The sequence below is a fragment of the Halichoerus grypus genome, chromosome 13 (assembly GCF_964656455.1).
Source record: "Halichoerus grypus chromosome 13, mHalGry1.hap1.1, whole genome shotgun sequence".
Lineage (NCBI taxonomy): Eukaryota > Metazoa > Chordata > Mammalia > Carnivora > Phocidae > Halichoerus > Halichoerus grypus.
The window spans coordinates 40,189,266-40,214,094 of NC_135724.1; the positions used below are offsets into that span (position 1 = coordinate 40,189,266).

General features: G+C 36.7%; 1 protein-coding gene across 1 annotated transcript in view; it reads right to left on the bottom strand.

Moving 5' to 3' along the window:
- Nucleotides 1-2,054: 2,054 nt before the first annotated feature.
- Nucleotides 2,055-24,829, bottom strand: part of DSG1 (desmoglein 1) — a 36,300-nt gene continuing 13,525 nt past the window's right edge. Inside the window, exons 6-16 of the mRNA XM_036096699.2 lie at nucleotides 24,454-24,598; nucleotides 21,901-22,067; nucleotides 20,046-20,180; nucleotides 19,339-19,524; nucleotides 16,836-17,095; nucleotides 15,655-15,794; nucleotides 13,706-14,032; nucleotides 12,151-12,284; nucleotides 11,746-11,818; nucleotides 9,308-9,516; nucleotides 2,055-6,860 (exon numbers count right to left, since the gene is read on the bottom strand). Coding sequence (XP_035952592.2) covers nucleotides 5,829-6,860; nucleotides 9,308-9,516; nucleotides 11,746-11,818; nucleotides 12,151-12,284; nucleotides 13,706-14,032; nucleotides 15,655-15,794; nucleotides 16,836-17,095; nucleotides 19,339-19,524; nucleotides 20,046-20,180; nucleotides 21,901-22,067; nucleotides 24,454-24,598 — 2,808 coding nt within the window. The 3' untranslated portion in view covers nucleotides 2,055-5,828. The remainder of the gene's footprint in view (nucleotides 6,861-9,307; nucleotides 9,517-11,745; nucleotides 11,819-12,150; nucleotides 12,285-13,705; nucleotides 14,033-15,654; nucleotides 15,795-16,835; nucleotides 17,096-19,338; nucleotides 19,525-20,045; nucleotides 20,181-21,900; nucleotides 22,068-24,453; nucleotides 24,599-24,829) is intronic.

The window sequence follows — 24,829 nt, forward strand, 5'->3', positions numbered from 1 at the left end:
TGTGTTTAATTTTAAACATTTTAAAAGGGGCTTTGATGAGGTCTCATAGAGACAGTGTAGAGTGTTAAGAGCAGAGGGCATCTTTAGGGGGAACATCACCATTTAATAATTGGGTAGATGGGAAACAAACAAAAAAAAAATAAGAGAGAGAGTGGCCAATGAAATGTAAGCTTTATCTTGAAAAGATGGTATAAAAGCCAAGAAAAGTGTTACAGGGAAGAAAGAATAGTTACTTTTTTCAGATTCTTCCCAGAAGTTAAGAAAGATGAGGACAGAAAAATGGATCTTGTGTTTGGCAATCTATAAGTCTTAGACAAACTTGACAAGGGCCATTCTGGCAGATTGATGGGATGGGTTGAAGTTTGATAGGACATGGGAAAGTAAAGAAGGCATGTGTATTTGAGTCTTAAGGAGGTTGATGAAACAAACAAAAAATGAAGCAGTAGCTCCAGGAAGGGGTGCTGATGAACATGCTCTGAAAGAAACAGAGGGGGAGAGAGAGAGAGAGATGGTTTCAAAAAAAGACTATTAGGGAAAGAGTAAAGTCCTTGAGCACAAATAGGGGATTGTCTTTTTATATAAACAGGACACTAACTCCATTGTAATAAGACGGAGGGAGAGAGTGCAAGTACAGGTGGATGTGTAAGTCTGGTGAACTATAAGATTAGGTCGTCAACTAAGAGTGAGGAGGAAAGAAGAGGTGTGGGAGTTTTGAGGACAGAGAAGGTATGGAATAATGACCTAGTACAATGAGATGGGAGGTCTATCGGAGAGGTAAGTAGGATTGTGGGAAAGCATTTTATATTAATCTGAGATTTGAGAGTGAGTATTCAAAATGAAAAACAAAAAATCAATTGCCTTGAATCACTTGTTTAGCTGTTTGTATGAGGACAGAGATGGAGGGTGAAAGAGTTGGGATACAAAAGGGGAGAGCAAAGCAAGAAGTTCGAAGGCATTCACCAAGAGATAGTGTATTTGAACTCATGAAGCTTGATTAGACATGGAGGAAAGTGGGGTGGTGGATAGTGGAAAGTGGGAGGAGTCAAAACAAGGAAGCTTCGATGAAGCAGAGGAGGTGTGCAATCAGAATCCATGAACAATTGAGCTGGAAGGAGAAGGAGGAAGTGGTCAGAGGCTGGGAAGACTGAAACAGGCATCCAGAAGACTGCCCTCCTGGGGTGGGATGGGGAGAATGGAGGTTGGAGAACTGAGAATTCCAGGTGTCGGCTGCCTCGCCCATGGGGTCAGTTGAGTTCCTGTGAATGCTCTCCGGAGTTGGAAAGGTCACAGCGAACTGTGGTCCTGACTGAGTCTTCAGTAAAAGTGAGGACCTTGTTGGGAGGTCAAGGAATGACACAAGCAGAAGACAGGGAGACAAGCAGATCACAGGAGTCTGAAAAGGGTAAGGTTTTGTGTAAGATGAAGGTGATCATGTTCTGAAAGTGGTATTGGAGAGCAAAAAAGGAGATGTACGCCCAATAAAGATGAAAGGGTGGGATTTGAAAGGCAAATAAGAAAATCCATTTTATTTTTTTTATTTTTAAAGATTATTTATTTATTTGACAGAGAGAGACACAGCGAGAGAGGGAACACAAGCAGGGGGAGTGGGAGAGGTAGAAGCAGGCTTCCTGCTGAGCAGGGAGCCCGATGCGGGGCTCGATCCCAGGACCCTGGGACCATGACCTGAGCCGAAGGCAGACACTTAACGACTGAGCCACCCAGGATGCCCCAAGAAAATCCATTTTAGAAGAAATATAATGCTAGTGTAAACAAAAATAAACATTAGAGTGCGAAAGAGAGAAAGATGAAAGCATAAAGATGCTAAAAGTATCCAATGGATGTTTAAAATCCTATTTGTCATTTATGTGTTAGTGTGAGGCTGCTCATGCCTGCACCCAGACACTGCTGGGAAGCACTCTTGGAGAGGAGGCTCCTCAGTAAACGCTGAAAAAAAAAAAAAAGAGCTAGAAAATGGAAAATGAAAATAAGTTTTAACAACTCTAATTATTCCTTACAGTCTAAACCTCCCCACCTTTACCATTCAGAAAAGATAATGGAAGCATACCAATCATTTTATTGCTGTAAACATAAGCCTTTGGAAATTACAAACCGACTTAAAATAGCCAAGGGAGGACCAAGCAAGGAACTAGCACCCAAATAAGCCAAGAACTTTTATATTGAAACCTGAAAGAAAACACCCTGTTTTAAACATCACCGAAGATGAATATCAGAGCTTAAAAATACTTGTAAAATAGCAAAAGAAAAATAAGTTAGACTAGGTACTGCTTGATGATGAAGTGTTCAGTAATTCAGATATAACTAAATGGAAAGAATACAGACAGCTAAACAATAGATTATTCCTTGTTTTAAAATTTTTTGATGGTTATTTGGTTGATCCATTCATGCTTTTGTCCCAACATAAATTGAACCATCTAGAACTGGGAGGCAGATTCTATTTCATGGGGACTAGTAATCTATGTGGACTGGTGTATTGCAGTGCAAAGGGAAGTAAGTCTTAAAAATACTGGAAATCCTACCAAAGGTTGGAATTTATTAAATAGGCATGGGAATTTATTAAATAGGCATGGGAAAATGTGGCAAATACTTTTAGAAGTTCGTTTTGGGTTTCCTAAATTGGCTATTTTAGCCAATGATTATAAAACCTTTTAGTTCCTACTCTAGCCAAAGGGTATCATATGTATTACACCCTGGTTGACCTTCAGATGTTGGTATAAATTCAGAAATGAATTGTGTATATAACTAAAAACATCTAGTTAGAATGAATATGTAATTTTTGAAGCTATATAATTAAAATTATGTCAGGAAATTACATTGAATGGAGATTATAAGGATAAAAACTATACACCAATGTAGAAGAGAGGTCCAGATGAAGGCCTATATATATCCCCAGATAGATAATCTTTCTGCAGATTTTTAGTGCACATACAGTTACATCAGGCAATATACATAGAGGCTAATAAGATGTAGCAGATGTATCTGGAATTCAATGTCAAAATTAGCTCAAGATGGTATTTTTGTTGATATTAAATTATAAAGTATTTATGATATACTAATTTTTGACCCTAAGGGCCACCTCTTTAGAAAGTCAGATGTTTTATAAACATTAAACTTTTTGTTTTCAAACTATATACACATAACATTTAAATTACTATTTCTTCCTTCCTTTTGTTAAGAGCATGTTGATCTAAGATTCAGCTTGCAATATAGATTTGAATTATAACTATTTACTTATAAAATAATTTCCCTATCTTAGGTCTGTAGAATGACCTAAGGTCCATGAGTTGGAGTGAAGGATCTACAGAGAAGAACCGATTTCTGCCCAAAGGTTGTTTATTGAAAAAAATGACAGGCCTTTAAATGATTGTTAGAATTGTATCTTAAAAAGATAATTTTAAAATTTGAGAATAAAGAGTTAGACCATCAGTGTGTAATCCTGACAAAAAATTTATTTGAAAGTATCTTCCTAGAAGGATTGACAACTAATATTGTCACTTTTTATATCTTCCATGGTTTTTTACTAATGGATCTTAATAACAAGAGTTACTGAAGATGGTCACTCTTCACTAAAAAACTTTTTTGGAAGATATCAGGAGTCTTTAACAAACACTTCTGATGATAAATCAAAGTGACACATAAGCTACTTGTGGTCAGATACCATTCCCTTTAATTAATTAACTAATAATTACTTTTATTCCTTCAAACTCCTGGGTCCAGCATACTCAAGTATATTTCAATAAATACCTTTTGACTTTATTTCTGGAAAGATGATCCATCATTAATGGAACCCCCCCTCCCAAATGGGAGAGAAAGAAATAAAAGAAAGAGTCCCTGTGAATGATTTTATTTATACCTCTGCATTTTGGCATGCTACAGACTATCAAAATTTCACATAGTCTACAGACATAAAATAAGATGTATATTGTGGCTTTGAAAATATTGACATCATCTGCTATAAGATAGAGCAAAATAGCTCTAATAAAATAGTTCACTCCCTAGCCCCCTTTGACAAGTGTTGGAAGTTGAATGACTATTCTTTTATCTTGTAACACCCTGGGGAATTTGAGTAACTGGCGGGGAATAATCCTTAAAAGATTTTGTCATATCCAGTTTCACTTTAGTGAGCTCATATTAACACTGAATTTAGAAAAGAGAAAAAAATTCCTCTACTTTGCTAGAGTAAATTTACCCCATCTAAAAATGCTTTGATTCTATTTAAAGATTTTTTAAACCGGGTAATACTATAATAGCAAACACATAGAAATGACATATCATAAATAATACATTATTAAATTTTGAAGCTAGAAAAATATATCATACTATATAATTTGGGAATTATCTATAAATTGGAGCATTATATAAGCCAAGAGCTTATTGACAAATCAAATCAGGAATGCAAGATTTATTCTAGTGAGAAAATTTAGTTAGGGAGTGAGATAGAGTAAGGATATGGGGTTGTCTAGTGCAATTTCATTTGTGTTAACACAATACCATCAACTCTGTTAAAAGTTTTTAATTGACCCCTTTAAAATAGCAGCAGAGGGTTGTTTTAAAAAGTACTAAACTCAATTAAAACTAATAATACGGTATTACTTTACAGAACAATTCTAACTTTTCCCATTAAACATTTTACATGTTCTAAAAACTTTTTTTAGACCCCCTTAAAAAAAATTCCCCCAAAGCTTAACCATACTGCAGGCTTTTTTTCACAGCTCAGCTTAAGTAAATTACTTAAACTTAAGAGATGTATAATAAAGAGCTGGATATAGATGAGTAACACTTACTAAACACACATCTGAAAATATGATGTGGTTTCCATCTGCTTCCTTGGAAGGTAGTTTACCATTAGGGATGACAACCATGTCAGATGTTACTTGCTTCAGTCAGAGAAGTACACTTGGCAAATTTACACTATTAGGTCAGAGCCACAGTGGTAAGGAGAAAAGTGAGTGTGATATCCTGCACCCTTGCCAGTATGCAATATTCGTAAACACTGCATCTACTACTAAACACAAACTAGAATCAGAAAACTCCTTGGCTCCATGGGAATTTTAGCTGAAGCCCATCTTAAGATTCAGGTTCAGACGTTGCCAATTTTCCCCAAATGAATCTCACCCTATTGCCATTCTCTTACGGAAATTTCCTCCCAGGAAACATTTCCTAATTTGGGGTTTATTTTATCTAGTGCAATTATTAGGGTAGGAGTGTTTGGTGGCTTATGAACTGGGTTGTGTAGCCACAGATTTGTTTTCTTTACTGGTTAATCATGGTCTGAATATATGGCTGGATTTTTATTTCTATTATCTGTGAAATTGACCAGGTGCTTGGCACATATTTCAAATTCTTCCTGCATACGTGAGCTCATATTACACGGTTAGTCCTTTCTGAATATTGCCTGAGCTACATGGCAAATCAAAACAGAGCGAGGAGAATTGTGCCAATAGCCATCTTAAGGCCAGTGCTTTTGTGTGACTGAGTTTAATTTATTCCATATGCTGGAGATACCAGACAGGCCACACAGAAGCAGAGAAGCCCCTACAGGGCATAGAGGCACAGAGAAGATCCTGTGTCAAGTTTTAGTTCACTGTCATGATTCCATTAGTATTAATGTAAGAAAGAAGTTTACATATGCTAAGGAGAGCTCTTGTTCAACAGCACTGTTTTCATCTATTTTTCTCATTGTGGTTTCTCACCTCGCTCCACAGTTACTTAGCACCGAGTTGTGCATCATAAATCACATTGTTAGTTTTTTGGTGGTGGGAGTTGAATCTAAATCACCACTACTGAGAACAAGTGTGCTGGGATCCTGGCTACTTCGTATATTGTACTGTACTGTACTTTGTGATTCGACTTCGGGCTGTACTAGGGGAGGCAGATCCAAGGGTGTGGCTAAAGTGATGGTCAGAGGAGCTCCTCATGTGGCCAATGGTGGCTGTGCCCCCCATGCTGCTACTCAGGCCCCCACCTCCTCCCAGGCTATTCAGCCCGATGCCACCAGCACTTAGTCCAGCTGCACTGCCTCCGTTCATCCCAGCTGGGCCACTAATTCCGTTTATGCCAGAGCCAGAAACAACCCTCTCCGTCACAATCACATTTTGGGCATTTGATAGCTCAGGGTGTATACTTAGATTGCCCATCATGCCAGAAGCTGGTCGGATTACTCTTTCTGTCATGACCACATTTGATGACTCTCTAGGATCAGGCATGGTCAAAGAGGTGGGTAGACTTGAACTTGGTGCGATTACCCTTTCTGTCACTATAACATTTGACCCATCTCTCAAGTCAGGCATCTCTAACATTCCATGCAAATCAGTGCCAGAGATTGGGCCGACCACCCTCTCGGTCACCACTACGTTTGATGTGTGTCGATTATCATGAACATGGACAGAGGGCTTCAGAGTGCCCGAGGTGGTGTAAGACTCGGTCACAGTGACGTTACCATAGCCCAGAGGATCAGGAATAGGCATGGGCTGCTGTACACCAGGTCCTGAGGGGTAGGAACTCTCAGAAATGACTGTGGTGGTGCCGAAATGTGGGGAGATGGGTGGGTGTCCACCAGTGATGGGCTCTGTTCCCTGCTGAGGGCGAATCGGTTCAGTGCTCTCAGGTAGCCAAGAGGGATCAGGGTCTGGATATGCTTCAATTTCTTTTCCCAGGCTGATATCTGCCAACTTCTTAAATTTAGGCCCCAGTGTGTCCAAAAAGCTGTCATCCAAGTCTTCTCCAATGAAGCTACAACAACCCACCGAGCCAGCAGGGGAACCTACACCTTCAATGTCATATATGAGCAAACAGTCATTGGACGGGCGTCCTTCGTCTTCATCTGCATAAGCATATGCTTTCTGGATTTGTAGAGGAGAGAGAAAATGAGATTATGGATACATATTTAACAATAATAGAAGTCTTTATCATTCTTTTTTCTTCGGGGGCATTACCAAAGAAGAATATATTAGACAAAATTCTAACCTCTCCTAGAGATGCATTAAAAATCATTATATAATTTCTTTTTTTTTTTAAGATTTTATTTATTTGACACAGAGAGAGTGACAGCGAGAGAGGAAACACAAGCAGGGGGAGTGGGAGAGGGAGAAGCAGGCTTCCTGCGTAGCAGGGAGCCCCATGCGGGGCTCGATCCCAGGACCCTGGGATCATGACCTGAGCCGAAGGCAGACACTTAACGACTGAGCCACCCAGGCGCCCCTCATTATATAATTTCTTGAAAGAATTTGGTTAGAAATTATTTTAACTATAATCCTATTAATACATTTTGACTTTTAAAATTTATTTAAATGGAGTTCCCTCATCTTAGTGCACTTTGGATACAAAAGCACACGCAAAAAATCACATGAATTACTTTGTAACCAATTTAGAAGGAGGTACTAGAAGTACTGAACATGAAGTACACCAAATGGTGGGGGGTTTTCTTTTCTTCTTCTTCTTCTTCTTTTTTTTTTGTTTGTTTGTATAAAAAAGGTAGCTCATAGTTGATTTGGGTTCATTCAGGATTGCACTTTCCTTCCTCCAGTGGAGTGAATTTGGTGGTTCTGTGAAGATTTGCTTTTTCAGCAAAACAACAGAACATTTGACTCAGGGTCTATGCCATTTTGGGATTCAGAACTGGAAGTTTTTAAAAATAGGACCTCCTTCAATTCAAAGGTAAAGCCTACAGACATGTGCACTTCTTTTTCTTTAGGATTTATTTATTTATTTCAGAGAGAGCACGAGCAGGAGGGGGCAGAGGGAGAGAGAATCTCAAGCAGGTTCCCCGCTGAGCACAGAGCCCGATGTGGGGATCCATCTGACAACCCTGAACCTGAGCTGAAACCAAGAGTTGGACGCTCAAACAACTGTGCCAGCCAGGTGCCCCAAACGTGCACTTTTATTTCGTTTTTGTCGTTTATAATACTGGATTGTAAACTTTCAGGTTAAGTATCAGAAATATCTTTATTAGCAAACCAAGTCATTTTGACATTTCATTCGAAAGTATTTTTGAGTCCTTCCTATTTGCCAGACACTCAACTAGGAACTTGGCAATGCAGTAGTGAACAAAAGCAGATGAAGTCTCTCTCATATGGCTTACCTTTTAGTAGGATGAGACAGACAATACATAAACATATTTGTCGGGAGGTGGTAAACTCAGGGTGAAGGGATAGAGTGGCCAAGGGCAGCATCTCATAAAGTGATGTTCGATCAGAGGTTAGAATAAGGCAGCGGGGTGAGGAAAGCACATAGAATGTCCTGTGCAGAAGGAGTTGCAAAGTGCAAAAGTTTTGAGGCAGAATTGTACTTTTCATGAAAATAACATGCATTTGTAGGGACCTGGATAGGAAGCATTCCTGTGGATTCAGCAACAGGTTTCTTATTATTATCTCCTGCCATCTGAAAGGCTTTTATCACTGTTTTATTTCAAGATATCAGCCTCTAAACCAATAGAGTTAAAGAAGGTATTTTAGGCCAGGATGTAGAAGGACGTAGATCTATCAGAGACAGTTTCAGAGATAAGAAATCCCTGAAGGCTTAAGTATCAGATGGTGTGTAGCCACAGACAATTCTGTCTCTACCTGAGGATTGCAAAATTAATTCTTGCTGGTTCTTAGAATATTCTGGAAGTGTGCTATGGCTCTTGAACCCATACTTACTGAATGTTTATTATGTGCCTGGAATTGAGCTAGGTACTAGCAACATGATGTAGAGAACATATGGACAAAGCACTAAAAACCATGGTAGACATATAAACATATTTTAGCAATGGTAGGTTCTATAAAGTCTATACACAGAGCACTACAGAAATACAGATAAAGAAACATCAATTCTGTCTTGGATGTGAGGGTTACCAGTAAAAGCTTCAGAGAGGCAGTGATATTTAAACTGAGTCTTAAAGGTTGAATAGGAGTTTATGAAAGAGATGATGGATAAAAGCATCCTGGGAGGGGCACAGCATAGGCAAACGCACGGTGTGAATGAGGCAAAGGCACTTGGTATGTGGGGTTGGTGGTAAGGAGTAACTGAAGTTGAGGGAAGGGGTCATTTTATGAATAATCTTAATTGTCGTGTTAAGGAGTTTGGACTTCACTGCCTTGGACAAATGAGCTGGGAGCCATTGGCTGTTTTTAAGTAGAGGAGTAAAGTGATCAGTTCAGAATTAAAGAAATTTTATCCAGCAGCAGTATGATTGTCAGCCATAGACTAAAGGCTGGGAATCTGCCAAAGCCGGTTGAGAAATAGTGGCAGCGTGGAGTAGAGCCAGAAGCACAGGATGGTGAGGAAGGCATGGCGCTTGAGACCTTACCTGACAGAAGTAGCTTTCCATGAAGTTCATATTCAGACCTCCTTCTCTACATTCTCTCATAGAATTTCTTCTTAATGTTCCAGAATATTCTTGACATATCTCAGGTACTCCTGACGTTTTAACTCCTTCTGTTAGTTCAAATCCTGTTGTTCTTTCTCCTCCTCCCAGATCTTGCATTTCTCTGCCACCATACTCATTTGTGTAAACCCCTAAAAGTGTTGATAAAATGAAGTTTACTTTCTATAGTGTATTGTAGACCAGAAACGAATAACTTTCTATAATGTACAGTTTCTTCACTGAAGTAAAATAAAGACAATACATACAGGGCTATAAATACAATATTGAGTTTGAAATAATATTATTAAACAGTTTGTTAATTTGTTAGTTGTTTGATGTTAATTATTTGTTGCTAATTATGTGTCGTGCTGGAAGGGGGGGGGCTGCATAGGCGTTATAAAAACCTATGCTTTAGTGAGTTTGATTTCAAATTGAGGGAGTTTGGGGGGAAATACCCAAATTCTCAAAGTTAAATAGTATAAGAATACCCCCCAACACAGGGCACAGAAGCATAGGACATCCAGAAGAAGACCCGAGAACCACTGGCTTTCAGAGGAGAAGCCATGGCTGTGGTGAGGGGAAAGATTTGCATGGAGACTCTTGGGTTTTCACTTGGATGTGATGGGTGATTAGAAGCCTGTTACCATATTCGAGGCAAGTTAGACCAAATGATGGCTCAGACTACGCAAGAGCCAGAATAGGGAAAGTGTTGACAGTGGGATAGATGCCCCATGGCTTTAATATTTTAAAGATCTTGGTTTTTAGGGACAGTGTGTTCTTCATCCTTTTAGGACTCTGGTGGCGCTCGTGCTTTGTTCCAGGTTTGTGTAAAGGCTGGTAGATGTAATGAGGGGATAAATGCCTAAGTAAATCCTGATGGATTTGATGATTTGACAAGGCTTGAGAACGGATTGGGTGTCAAGAATAGGGAGATAGAAGAGTCAACTGGGGCTGCTGCTTTTGAGGTGAGAGGATGTTGATGTCATTAACACAAATGGAAACATCCGGAAGAGAAATAGGTTTAGAGGCCAGTGTGTCTAGTGCTTTAAGTAAGGTGCAGTCCTACAAGCATTCCTACGTCTCTCCTATTTTAAAGAGTTCAAAGTAAGAAAGTAATGACAAGTTTGAAAAAGACTGAGAGAAAAAGAAGAGAATCACTAACTTTTTTACTCTGAGAAAAGGCAACTGATTTCAAAGATCTGAAAAGTTTAAAAGAAATTTTTTTATTAGCGTGGTAGCTATCCCCTTGCTGTGAAATTCGAATTGTTCCCTTGTTTCTGCCTGTGAACTGGTCTAGACCCCTGTTTTAAGGCATATTGTCATTAGAGTCTTGGTTAACCCTGTGCAAGGAGAAACTCTATCCCCGGCACAAGGCCTCAGCCAAGAACTTGGAAAGATTCTGATAGTGTTTCATCTGCTTACTTCCAATTTGAGAAACGGGACAAGTCTTTTCAGGTCAACTTTATGCTCATGCTGAGAATAGATGCAGTTTATTTTTTTTGTCATGATAGCAGCTAAAGTCAGAGTGGGTTTGAATGCAGATTTTTTTTTTATGGATACAGTTCAGTAATAGAAATGTTTTTCTCTTCCTTATGATTTTCTTAATAACAATTTCTTTTCTCCAACTTACTTTATTGTAAGAACATAGTATATAATACGTATATATGACATACAAACTCTGTGTTAACTGACTGTTTATGTTAACAGTAAGGTGTCTGGTAGTTAAGTAGTAGTTAAGTTTTGGGGGAGTCAACAGTTAATACTTGTTTTTTTTTTTTTTTTTTTTTAGATTTTTATTTATTTGACAGGGAGAGACACAGCGAGAGAGGGAACACAAGCAGGGGGAGTGGGAGAGGGAGAAGCAGGCTCCCCGCCGAGCAAGGAGCCCGATGTGGGGCTCGATCCCAGGACCCTGGGATCATGACCTGAGCTGAAGGCAGACGCTTAACCAACTGAGCCACCCAGGCGCCCCTAATACTTGTATTTTTGGTTGACGGGAATCAGCATCCATAACACTCGTGCTGTTCAAGGGTCAACTGTATTTTTTTGGGTAAATAATGTTTGCTTTATGAGACAGAAAACCTGGACCAGAATTGACTTGTGGTTCTTCTCTTCTATTTATAGAGGTCCTAATAGAGTCATCTCCTAAGTACTCTCTGATGATTGAGGAAGATTTTAAAAATTCAACATATAAGAATAGTAATTCCTGGAGGTTTTTCCCTTACCATTTGATTTGCAAATTAGTCATTTAAAAATGAATGATAGAAACAATTTTAAAGATAAGATAATTGAGAAATAGTAAGGTATGCAGAGACAGAGCAGAATTCCTTCTTAGTCATTTGAGCTGTTAAAATTAAAAAGACGAAACAAAACCTTCTTACCTGAGGTGTCAATGCATTCAATTAGATTTGCATTATCAGGTGGTATGGGTGGTCCACAGACAGTGGTCACATCCTAAAAGACAAGAAACATATCCCCATTTGTAGTGGCTCTTTTCTGTCTATCCTTATACAGTGGGTTTGTTCTCAAAATAGACTCAGCTTCTAAAAGAATACTATTTACAAAACTTCTGAAATCCATTTAAAACCCACACTTCATTTTAGAAAGCCTTTCCTGGTTACTTCCATCTTATTTGGATGCACCTTTGACTTCTCTTCATTTTCCCCATGGGCTATCCCGGAATGAAGAATAGCCAGACTGTGCATGATCGCCAGCATCTTGGTTCATGTGCATAAGGCTGAATCTTGGGGCCTACCAAAGGCCATTTCTTACAAGTTAGCACTTACTCCGGGAGGCAGCTGTGGGCCTTCCACTGCCCATGAGTGAATTGCTCCATCAGAACATTCGGGGACAGGCTCAAAGCCAGCTCCCCCGCCTGGGGCGCCGTCACAATCACAGCACAGCAACAGAAATGGGACCACTGTTGGTGAAAGGATAGGAATATTGGAATTAACAGTGGAACCACATTAAAATAAAACAACTTGCTCTTTTATGATTAAATTTGAAACCCTAATATCATTGCATTGGCTTCAAAATTCTTAGGAAAGCTTCAGAAAACAAACTGAACAACGGTCAGATACCAAAATCAATGTGACCTTCAGTATACTAGACTGCAATCCATTTTAATTTGTTATATGGTATTCAAATGGCAAATAGTATTATACCATTAAAACAGATGAGTCTTTTCACTGTCATTTCTCTGGAAAATATTAAAGGAGACAAAAAGGAGAGCTGCAGAGGACAGGCAATATGTTTGAGTCTTTGTGTTCACTCCTCCATGCCTTTACTTTTTTTCCTTACACACATGCCTGCCTTTTTACTTTCAGCAGTAAAATCTTACTCATGCTTCAGGTGATTATTCCCTCTATTATTTTCCTCTACATGGATTTTTTTTTCTTGAAATTACTCCCGCACAAATAGAGAACATTACACAGCCTAACAATGTCTTTCTGTTAATCAGTTGGGTTTTCTTATTCACCTAAATATGTTTCTAGCACGGAGCCTTTTATATAATATAATCTTGGTAAATGATCTGGAATGAATGGACGGATGAAGGAAAGGATGTGTAAGTAGAAAATATGACGAAGGAAGGAAAGAAACAAGAAGGAAGCGAGGTAGAGAGGAAGGAACATAGTAAGGATAGTAATAAGGGAGGGATGGTAAGAGAGGGGAAAAGGAAAGAAAGGAGGAAAAGTATCCTGTGTATTTTGCTCTCTTGAAGATTTGCTAGGCTTAGAGAAAGCTTTGAATCTAGAGGTATTTGACCCCAAATATATAATTTTTAAATCTTTATTAGCTATGCTACCCAAAGGCAATCAACAATACAAAGAACAAGTTCAAAGTGAAAGTCATATATTACTTGCAGTAGAGATAATCAACACCTGGGTAATTAAGTTACTTTTATAAAATACTTAATTCTAAAGTCTTAAAATGTTGGTTAATAATTAATATGGCTAAAAAAGTGAAATTAGAGAATGATATCTTCTCATGTATTTTATGTTATATTCTGCAAGTTTGCTTTCTTTATGTAGCCGTTTCTGATTGTTCGGATCATCTCTGATTGTCTTCTTCACTCAAATAGCAATCCGAACCAGCCTGTTATGGCACTTTCCCATGGCACTGAAATTGAATGCAAATTTTTATTCTCCAATGCACTCTAAGGGGTCAAGCAGTTTGATTTTTTTCATCTTATAGACCCAACAGCAAACAGGCATTTCTTGATAAATGCACAAAATAAGATTTGGTAAAGTATATTTTATCAAAGGATCAGAAAGCTTATCTTCTCCCCATAGTTTCAGGGGAAGAGGGACGCATATGAATAGAATTGTTAAAAGTACTTACATCCTAGGACCAAGAATCCCATGATGAGCAGTCCAATGCCGGCAGGACCAAAATGGACATTATCTGAGAAATGTAATCCTTCACTGATGGTTCCCCCTGTCTGGGTCTCAAGGTCATAAACAGTGGAAGTTTTGTCACCTACTTTAGTACTGGTATCACCTCCGTTCATATTTTCAGTGCTACTTCCACTAGTAGTCTCAGTGCCTCCACTAGTACTCACACTGCTTCCAGGACTGGTGTCACCACCAGTAACTTTTTCCTGGTCAACCCAGCCAGAACCTTGAAGATCAATATAAATTGTTCCAGTACAAGTTCTTTGAAGAGTATCTGCAACAAGATTCAAAACGGAAGAAATATTTAATGCATTCAATGTAATACTCATCGAACAATTCAAAGCCACTGTTTTTGCATCAGTAACTTATTTCAATGTCTTTATTTTCATCAATTCAGTAACTTCCCAAATCATCCCTTGTTTGTGACTCAGTTTTTAAATCAAACCATGATGAAGATTAGTGCTCCTGAGAGACCATCCCATATGTTGAGAAGCATTAACAGTAAATGCCATGTTGTGTGTGCTGTCATTCACCTTAGATAAATAAATCAGTCATATTCCGCATACTATTTAAATGAATGGAAGTTACTTGTATTTGTATTTTATATGCAGTAGTTAGTTGCTTTATTCTCTCTTAGATTACCTTGACAGGGATTCCTTCATCACATCTGCACTATCTACTTCCCATAGGATTTGAATATACGATAATCTCTGATTAGGAACTGCTCAGTGCAGAAAACCCACAATACTGAAAGTTCAGGGTGTGATTTTTTTTTTTTTTCTCCTTCGGAGATAAGATTTCCAAAGTCTAGCATCCACTATACAGCTATTAGGTTAGAAATGTGTCATAACTCTGAGACTCTGGCTGGACATTGGTGATTATAATTTTTACTACAGTGTAGGAATGATGCTGATGGAACATTACCCTTTTCTGTAGCCCACTTACAATTATTTATATGTAGTTGTGTCTGAAGCAATTTTTAAAAATTCCATGATAAACTTTTTTCCTGTTCTCTTCCCCTTCCAATTTTATTGAGATACTATAAATGACATATAACATTGTATAAACACAGTGTGTCATTTCGATATACTTGTATATTGCAATAAGGTTTCCACCGTAGTGTTAGCTAACATCACCATCACCTCCCATGACTACCATTTCTTTCTTGTGATGAGAAAATTTAAGATCCACTATCTTAGGAGCTTTTAAGTATGTAGCAACAGCACTGTCATTAATAATCACAAGGCAAGGCTCTGCAGTAGATCCCCAGAACTTAATTGTCTTGTGACTGGAAGTTTGTATTTTGGACCAACATCTCCCCATTTCCCCATCCCTTTGGTGGCCAGCCTAATTTTATTTTTGTTGGTTTGGAAAAGTAATATAAGCATGCTACTTCCAAATTGTTCACACAAAGTTGTACATCAACTTTCCAAAAATTATGTAAAGTTAAGTTAACTTTGCTTCTGGACTAATTATTTGAAAGTAACTTAAGAATATTATTAAAAATTTTCATTTATTGACATTAATAAGAACTAACATGGAATACCAGCACTCTTCTAAGTGCTTTACATGTAATAACTTCTTTAATATCTCTAAATCCCTAATGTTAGTGTCTCATTTTACAGAAGAAAAGGCTGAGGAATAAATGGGTTAAATGATTTCTCTAAAATCCCATAGCTACTAAGTGATGGTACAAGATACCAATCCAGTCTTGCTCCAGAGCTCATGGACTTGGCCACTGAGTTATACTGTCTCTCATATTATTTAAAATTTGATTCTACAGTTTTTTGTTGTTGTTGGGAAAGTGTTATCTCAAAATACAACAAATAAAACTTTAATTTCCGAGTGTATATATAATTTCCTCTAGTCAGGGAAAAAGTTAAATTGATTTCTTACCATCTATAGATAAAATTGTTCCTTGGTATTTTCCCTTAAGCATGTTATATTGTTCCATGGTAACTCTATTTCTCAAAGTAATTATGCCTGTTTTTGAGTCAACATTGAGTAGGTTAGCTGGATTATTTCCCATTACGTATCTGTATTTGAAGAAACAGTATGAATTAATGTTAGCTTTCTAAAAGAGACAGAGAGACAGAGAAATTTTGATTATAAAACATGTTTCAAGTCAGTGGTTATAACCTCTGGATATCATTGTCAATTATTAGGGACTTTATTTTTTTTCAGGGCAGGTGCCTTGTTTGAGGACATTCAGAAATAAAAAAGGTTTAAATTTAAGAAAAATGAATTGCTGGCAGCCATTTCTGATGGAATGATCTCTTATGCCCACTTGGATGTCAGAATAATCTTTGAATCTAGCAGTCTCATTTTCATTTGGTTTTGGTAGCATCAGAACTCTCCTGGAAGACCCAGATCCTGGGACCTCCTGGGCTGCTTCTAATTCTGAACTGTTCTCTTATCAAAGAAGTTACTTCTCCATAAGCTTGGGGCTTCATTCGCTCCCTATTTTCACTCTCCCTCCCCATATACACGATGACTTTGTAGGACTTCTTTGGATTTCCTTCTCATTTACGTATTTGTTAAACTCAAAAGACTAGAACTTCGAGAGGAGCAGAGTGGGGTGGAGAGTGGGATGGTCTGCCCTCTGTGAACTCACATCTGTGGAGTACAAGAGAGTTTATCAATATTAAATGCTGAGTAAAGTGAAGAGAGTAACTGAAATGAGCTAACTAATTCTATTTGATTTCAATCTGGGCATGTTTGCAATGGGAAAATCAGTCCATAAAATCTTCTAGGGGAATAACCGTGATATGTGGTAATCAGCTAATTGGCCAATAAAATACATAAATACAGAAATGTCAAACTTTCAAGATCCAGTATTTTCCATATTTTACATCTTCACATTTTTTGCATTTTACTTTTTGCACAACTGTTTTGTGTTTTCTTAAGGTCAAAGCTCTAAATTAAATAACAATTCAGTAGTTAGTGATTTTTATGATTGAATGATAGTTTCAAAAATGTGAAAAATATTTTAGTTCAGATACTTAAAATTTCTAAAAAGAACATATATATTTTAGTTCAGTATACGGTAAAAATTATTTGGAAAATGTCAGTCTTACCTAACAGTTGTTGAAGCTTCACCTGTGTCCAAGTCAATAGCTATAAAGTCTCCCACTTTATAATTCTGTCCCATGTTACTAGTTACTACATATGTCTTTGAACCTGGACGGAACACCGAACCTTCAATTACATTTAACACCGTCACAGTGATTGCAGTTGCTGTGAGTTTATATTGAGACATAATTGAATGGTGAAATTCAGCTTTATTTCTGACACCGAGACTAAGTTGCAGATTCTTCGTATCTTCATAATCTAGGGGCTAGAAAATACAGAGTGAAATAGTTTTACTCTAAAAAAAAAAAACCATTCTGGAAAAAAGACAAATCCTTTGATAATAGGCAAGAAAACTCTTACATCTCTTTCTTTAATTTAATTTAAATACATACAAATACACTCTCTATTCTTTATCTTTAACGCAATATAAATGCATGAAAATATAGTAAGAAAAAAATCCAACTGCCCTAAATCCTTAGTCAAAAAAGTTGAAAATATACGACATGAGTTTTAATTATCCATAAAACAAATTTAAAAACTTAAAATAATATAGATGCTCAAATCCATGCATTTTGTAGTGCAAAGACAGTTTATGTTAACTTCTGTCATTCCGTTTTTCTCACAAAGGAGCTCTATTTATTACAAAGTATGGGCCAAATATATAGTAGGTTCAATCATTTGACAGGTTTTATCCATAAAGAACTATTTAGTAGAAATTTTACTTCTGTAAATGTGACTTCTTTCAATAAGCCCAGTAATAGTTGTATAAAAATAATAAAAATCCTTATTTTTTTCAACATATTCTGGAAAAAAATTATTTCAAGTAGCCATTTTCATTATGAAAGTTGGTGTCACTATCTACTACTTATGAAATTCACAAACAACTATGCATTTTGCCCATAAGTTCCAAATATATTTTTCTAAATTTTCACATGAGAGTAATTTAGATGACTCTCGATTCACACATCAAACTCTCCACTTAGTAAAACCTTCAATCTTGGTTCCAATGTTGGCTTTATTTGTAATTCCAAGAATGGCTATAAAATCATGTATACACATACCTCACACACGCACACACATAACAAAGGAATTAATATATGATGTCATGCTTGGGAGAAAAATCAACATTACTCCCATTTTACCGATAGAGATATTGAGGATAAATAGACTAATTCTTTAAAGTAATATCATAGTAAAAAAAAAATAAAAAAAATAAAGTAATATAGTAGTTTGGGGTGAAATAGATTAGGACTGTTTCCCCAGCATGGAATCATAGATAGGATAGTGATGACTATATGAACTTAATAGCTAGAGAAACCTACATTTGAATGTCAGCTGTACCACTTACTAGCTATCAGAACTTGAACGGATAATGTACTCTCTCAACTGCAGTGTATTAATCTATAGTATGGGCACATAACTTAATTTGCAGGGATGCTGTGAGGAATAAATGAAAGCATCTGCATTCTGCCTCAGTAAATGGAAGCTATAGGCATGGGGACACTTTATGAATAACTGAGATAAATGATCACACATTCTTCTGGGAACAGAATTCCTTAGAAGTCTATTTCCCAGGACTATTCTGAAGGAAGGAAATAGTTTAAAAAAGGACTACATTTTACCATAAAGAATCCACAAGTCTTATAGCACAGGCTCAAACCTTCACTATTAGCTCCCTAAGAGTCACATTTTTTTTTTTCCCTCCAATCTTAGAGGAAATTCTACCTCTGGTACATGAAGTGGATCATTAATATAGTGGGGACATAGGAGAATTCTGTTGACTTGGACCAACTCTCTAGTATATTTATGTTCATAATAAATCCTGGTCAGCAGCCGGAGGGAGATGGGAATGTGATAATCCTGTAATTACAGTAATTTAATTTTAATTTTATAAAAACACACCAGAGGACTAAACTTTTAATTTACATGAGAAATATTCTCAGTGCATAATAATTAATGTACAATGTTGGCAAAGACACATTTTTTAAAGCCATGTGAAATCTGCTTAAAAAATATTCTTCAAGGGCGCCTGGGTGGCTCAGTGGGTTAAACAACGGCCTTCAACTCAGGTCATGATCCTGGAGTCCAGGGATCGAGCCCTGCATTGGGCTCCCTGCTCAGCAGGGAGTCTGCTTCTCCCTCTGGCCCTCCCCCCTCTTATGCTCTCTCTCTCATTCTCAAATAAATAAATAAAATCTTTAAAAAAAAATAAAAAAGTATTCTTCAAACATCTAAAACAAAACCTTAAGCATAAAATAAGATTCATTTTTAGAAATGCTCTTAATTTATATGATCTGTGAAGGAGTAGTGTATTAATAGAAGAGAGTTTCAAGTTTAATGCCTGTTTTCATAAAGTGATAATAAGCAGAAAAACTATTTAAAAACTCTATAATCATATATCATTTTAAAACATGGTAATTTTTATTCTTTCACCCCCTCAATTTTGTGAATTGTTAACATTTTGAAAGAGACCGAGAAAACAAAATATTTAGGACAATTATACCATACCTTAATAACCTTTAAAATTCCCATATTTGTCCTTTCATTCATTTCTATGTCAAACCAACCTCCCTCATTTCCGGAAATAAAGAAAATTACTGCCATCCAGTTAGCTGAGTACTCTTCATCCAAATCGATTACTCTAATCTGGAGCAAATCTGAGTATAGAGCATTTTCTTGAATATTAACGGAATACTGAAACGAGAAGCAAACAAATCTTAACACTAATTGTGTGAGTGAGAGAAGAACTATCCTGGACTTACAAAGAATTTTAATAGTCATTCATTATTTAGAAATGAGATCTGTGTTTATAGGCTCACGCTTCATTGTCCAAATACATATATTTTTCCTAGGTATTATATAAACAAACACAAGACAAAGTACGTGTCTACATTTGGGTTGTATGTGACTAAAGATAACATGGACCTCTGGGCGCCTGGGTGGCTCAGTTGGTTAAGCAACTGCCTTCGGCTCAGGTCATGATCCTGGAGTCCCGGGATCAAGTCCCACATCGGGCTCCCTGCTCAGCAGGGAGTCTGCTTCTCCCTCTGACCCTCCCCCCTCTCATGCTCTCTCTATCTCATTCTCTCTCTCAAATAAATAAATAAAATCTTAAAAAAAAAAAAAGATAACATGGACCTCTGTAAACAGAATTGTTTGAACAAATTTTAGAATGTAATGAATTGAAGTTATTAATTTCAAGGTCAAATACTTACGGAAGACAGTTCCATGTATGGGATGTTATCATTAACATCGAGAATTTTAATGTTGCACTCACACTCTGCTGACATACCGTCTGCTCCACCATCTCGGTCTGAGCCTCTCACAGCAAGGCAATACTGGCTATATTGCTAAAAGCACACATTACAAAAAAATATCACAGTTGACCCAGACAGTCCTTATTCTGTCTCATGCAAAGTTCTTTTAAAATGTTGGCTCAACATTTACTTAAATCTATGATCAAGATACAGTAACACAGAATATTGAAAATCCACAGATCTCACCTGAATCAATATGGCAGTTGCCACGTCTATTTCCTAAAATGTTTATCCAGCATCATTTAAAAGAAAGAACACATTTAAAGGCCTCATGCCTGATTATATGTCCAGGGGTTGAAAAAGTTTATAAAGGGTAAAGTGGACCAAAATGCTTAGGAGGAGAGAGATTAAGGTTTACCAAGTATTTATGACATGAAAATTCCATGCCGTAAATAATCAGCCATGGAATGTGCAAGAAAAATAAAGAGATAATGAATAGTTTATATTTCTGGGAGGTGGGGGTAGTGGGCTGAAGCAGTGGAGTTATTGATAATCTATCTTCTTGATTCTACTCAATGGTGCTTAAATTTTTAGAAGTTGGCAAAAGCAATGAAGCCTTTCCCAGACACATGAATGCACGCATCCTCATTCAAAATTGTAGATATAATTTTAGAGGATTCATAGTTAGAGTCATCTTGAGGTTTCTCCATGAACTCCAGGTTAAAAATAATCTGCTTTGGTGGCTTGCTAGTGACTTTACTTCCTTTAATTTTTAGAGCTCTTCGCCACTAAACCTCTTTTGACATTAAAGGACTCTCAGTGGGCCCTTTAAGGAAGTTTGAGCGAGAAAACGTTAATAGTCAGTTTCTTCTGATGGTTATTTTCAAACAAGTGCAAAAGGAGATATAGGTAACTTAGGAACTGATAAGATTTGGATCATTAAAGAGTGAAAATCATCTGATTTATTTTAAGCCTAGGAGTCATTAACAGGGGAATTGTCATTTCAAAGTAACTATAGTAATTAAAATAAAATTTAATTAAGTACAAATTCAAAAGTAAAACTTCTTCATTTATATCCTTAAAATACACACAGATCAGGTAAATCCTATCAATATTTTTAAAATGAAAAAGTCGGTACTTTTATATTAAATGGGACCATATGTTATTAATAGAAACCATGCTGATTCTAACTTGCTAACAATCACTAATTATTTTCTTATTTGTAAATGAAAAGATTGGTCTAGATGTTACTCAGTTGCTATCCATCATTCTGATTCTGTGATACATTTCCCAAAGTAATCAGGGGACTGTCAGTAGGTGAGATATAGAAAGGAAAAAGAAGAATTCTGTTGTCAGATGAGCTTAGGGTATTCTGGGTTAAAGAAAGAGAAGCAAGTTTCTTAGCCTGTAAGAATTCTTGGAGTTTCTACCATGTTCATGCATTGTGACTTGCCAAGATGGGGGACATAATAACAATTGTTTCTTAAATCTATTTCAATATAGATCACACTTTTTTTTTTTTGAAAAAGAGCTTTTGCCTCTGCCTTATGTATATTCTTGTGTACTTTCAGAATATAGTTTTCTTAAATTAAGGCAAATATTAAGTAGGATTGAATGAAAAATGACAGTTTAAAATGTATTTGAGGAATCCCTATTTTTTCATTCTGAAGGTATTTCTTATGTCATTACCATTATGTGAAAAGGTTATATAATTATAACATATTGTTTTCTTTTTCTTTGTTTCTTAGGTACTCTTGCTTTTAGAATCACTTCCTTTGAAACTAACAAACCATTCAAAGAAAAAGAAAATTACCTCTCTGTCTAGAAAGTTATTCATTGTTCGAATTTCTCCAGTGTTTCTGTTGATAATAAACATTGGTGAATCAGAAGGTTCCTGTCTTATGATCTTGAAGGCTATTTTTGAGTTCAAATTATTTGGTTCATCTGCATCAGTAGCATTGAGTCTCATCACCAGTGTATCTAGAAATCAAGGAAAATTGGTTGTAAGTGGACAGTTTGCATTTTCGTTATAGGATAGTATACTGCTTTTCTAACAAGGTATTAGGGTTGGTTCATCTGTATAATGTATGTGCTACGATTTCTCCTTTCTACTTCTTCAACATATCATTAGCTTGGCTCCTTTCTATACCTTTGCCTTGACAAAAATACCACATTTTATCAGGAACTTACACATTACTGATAGTTAGAAAATAAAGAAATGTTTTAACTCTGCCGTTCCTTTTCTTATTCTAGTATAATCCTTTTCTTTTTTTTTAAGGCTGCCGTTGTGAAATAAAATGATATTAAAGCCAGACCAACTCTTTCCCAACTATAGAACATTCTAGCTCTATGACTTTGGCTTCAGTTTCCACATCTGTAAATGGGGATGATAATAGTACTGTCCTCACTGAGTTCATGAGAGACTTGATCAGTTTAATGAGAGAAAATCATAGAAAGTTCTGATTGACTGATGTATACTCAATAAATGTGTATTATTGTTCTGTTTTGCATGGTCCCTAGTGAAGTGCTAGGTAACTATTAGGTTGAAAAAGGTGCTTGTTTAACTACATACTTTGTCTTATCCCTTATCTTTTCTGTGAATCTTATAAGCCATTTCGATGAAGGACACTGAAGAAGGAAAAGCTGCCAGTGTTCATAAACTAGAAATCTCTACACTCAACTCTGTTTCAAGCACAGTTGTCCTGTCTTTAAACACAAATGCAACAGAGTATCTCCCTTCTCCCTCTCATTTTCTCTCTCAATCTCTGTGTGTGTTTGTGTAATTCATTTCAGCATTCTTTTAAAAATTTTTTCAGTAGGCATTTAATTATGGTACATTCATATAGTAAAATCCAATGCAGCTATTAAAAAGAATGAAGACATCTTCATTTCCTAATATGGAAAAATGTTAAAAATATATTTAAATAAAAATTTACATTATGGATTTGTATATAAAATATCTTCCCATTTGTTTCCAAAAGCATGTTTATATAATCATAAACATATGTATCTAAGTAACTAATGATGGTGTTTGCCTCTTAAGAATGGTACTAGGGAAAACAAAGAATGGATTTTTATTCCATTTTTACTTTCCATATTGTGTGAATTTTTACAACAAACATTTTTTAAAATGATATTTTAGAATGGATACCTATTCAAAATATAGGTATAGTATTAGTATTTTAATGAATAAAAGTAAAATGTGATGATTTTTGGAATTTATAAGAAATTATACCACTCAAAGGTTAAAAGTAACTATGGTAAGTTGAAGTTTTGAATTCAAATGAGATATCGTCTCTGCTATTTTTAATATATTTAGGACAATCTTCACCAGTGTGCTAGGCAGTTAATTTTCTCAAGTGACTGAATATTTGGCAGTTGAAATGTTGCCATTTACAGTAATCCACAAGGAGGACACTGTACCTTTAGATTGCCAAAACTCTTACAGGTAAATAGTCTATCTAGTTTCTAGGTTTTCTGGTACCTCTCAACTAACTCCACTTGAGACAATCAGCTTTCAATATGCATGGTGAGCCAAACAGGATTAAGTTTATAGTACATTTCAAATACATAAAATTGGTAACTTGAGTAAAAAGCAAGCAAGGCCTGTATTTATTTCATCATATATAAAAAGGGAAAACAATGCTTGTTTAGTGTTCATTTATTGTCAACAAAAACTCTTGAAGATTATGGTCACAAAATAGATCGCCTGGAAGTGATTTCTACTAATGACTTTAAAGTAGGTTTAAAAAAAGGGTGGGGGGGGCACCTGGGTGGCTCAGTCGGTTGGGGGTCTGGCTCTTGATTTTGGCTCAGGTCAGGATCTCATGGGTCACGGGATAGAGCCACATGAAGGGCTCCATGCTCAGTGGGGAGTCTGCTTGAAAATTCTCTCTCTCTGCCTCTCCCCCCCTCTGCCACTCTCGCTCTTGCACTCTTTCTCTCTCTCTCTTAAATGAATAATAAAAAAAAAGTCAGTATGAACAGAAGTGGATGAGATTGTCCTTCAGAGCAGCCCGGCTGGGAGGCTAAATCTCCTTCCAGTACTCCTGCCACCACTGTACAAAGTATTTTGGGATTTCTCCTTAGGAATCTAAAAAAGAGCTGCTGTGTGAGTTACATGAGAAAATCTTTCTCATTTCTTTGGAGTTGCTCCATGGGTATGCCAGGTTAGAGCTGCCGCCACAGTTGAAGGGAAAGCCGTTATGGAGACCTCTCATGCCTTTCTGTCCTGGATGCTTTTCTATACTTAATCTCTTACATTCATGATGAAGTAGTGCCTTCTTAGTTTGGCCTCTCATTGCTTGGCTAAGAGTGATCTGGAAGTCAGTATATTCTTGTTTACTTAATAAGATGGATTACTTACTTGCATGAGAATTTTCTTCTATTTGTCCTACAAAAGTAGACATAGAAAATAGCGGAGGATTGTCATTTATATCCAAAACCCTGACTCTGAGCTCAAGAGGCCTCTCTAAATCTTGACCCAGTGAATTCAGAGCCCTGCAATAGATCTAGGAGAGAAGATAAGAATAATTATTTGGTGTCCAGATATTTTATTAAGCTCTTACTCTGTTTGGGCACTACGCGAGGCACTATGGGTAACCAAAAAAACTAAGACGTATTATTTCCTACTAGAATGTAGGTACCAGCAGTACTTATAATCAATAAGGGGAGGCAAACACAAGCTCAAAATACCATTTGAAAAAAAGTAACACGATAAGTTATTTAAAAGAAGAATAAAA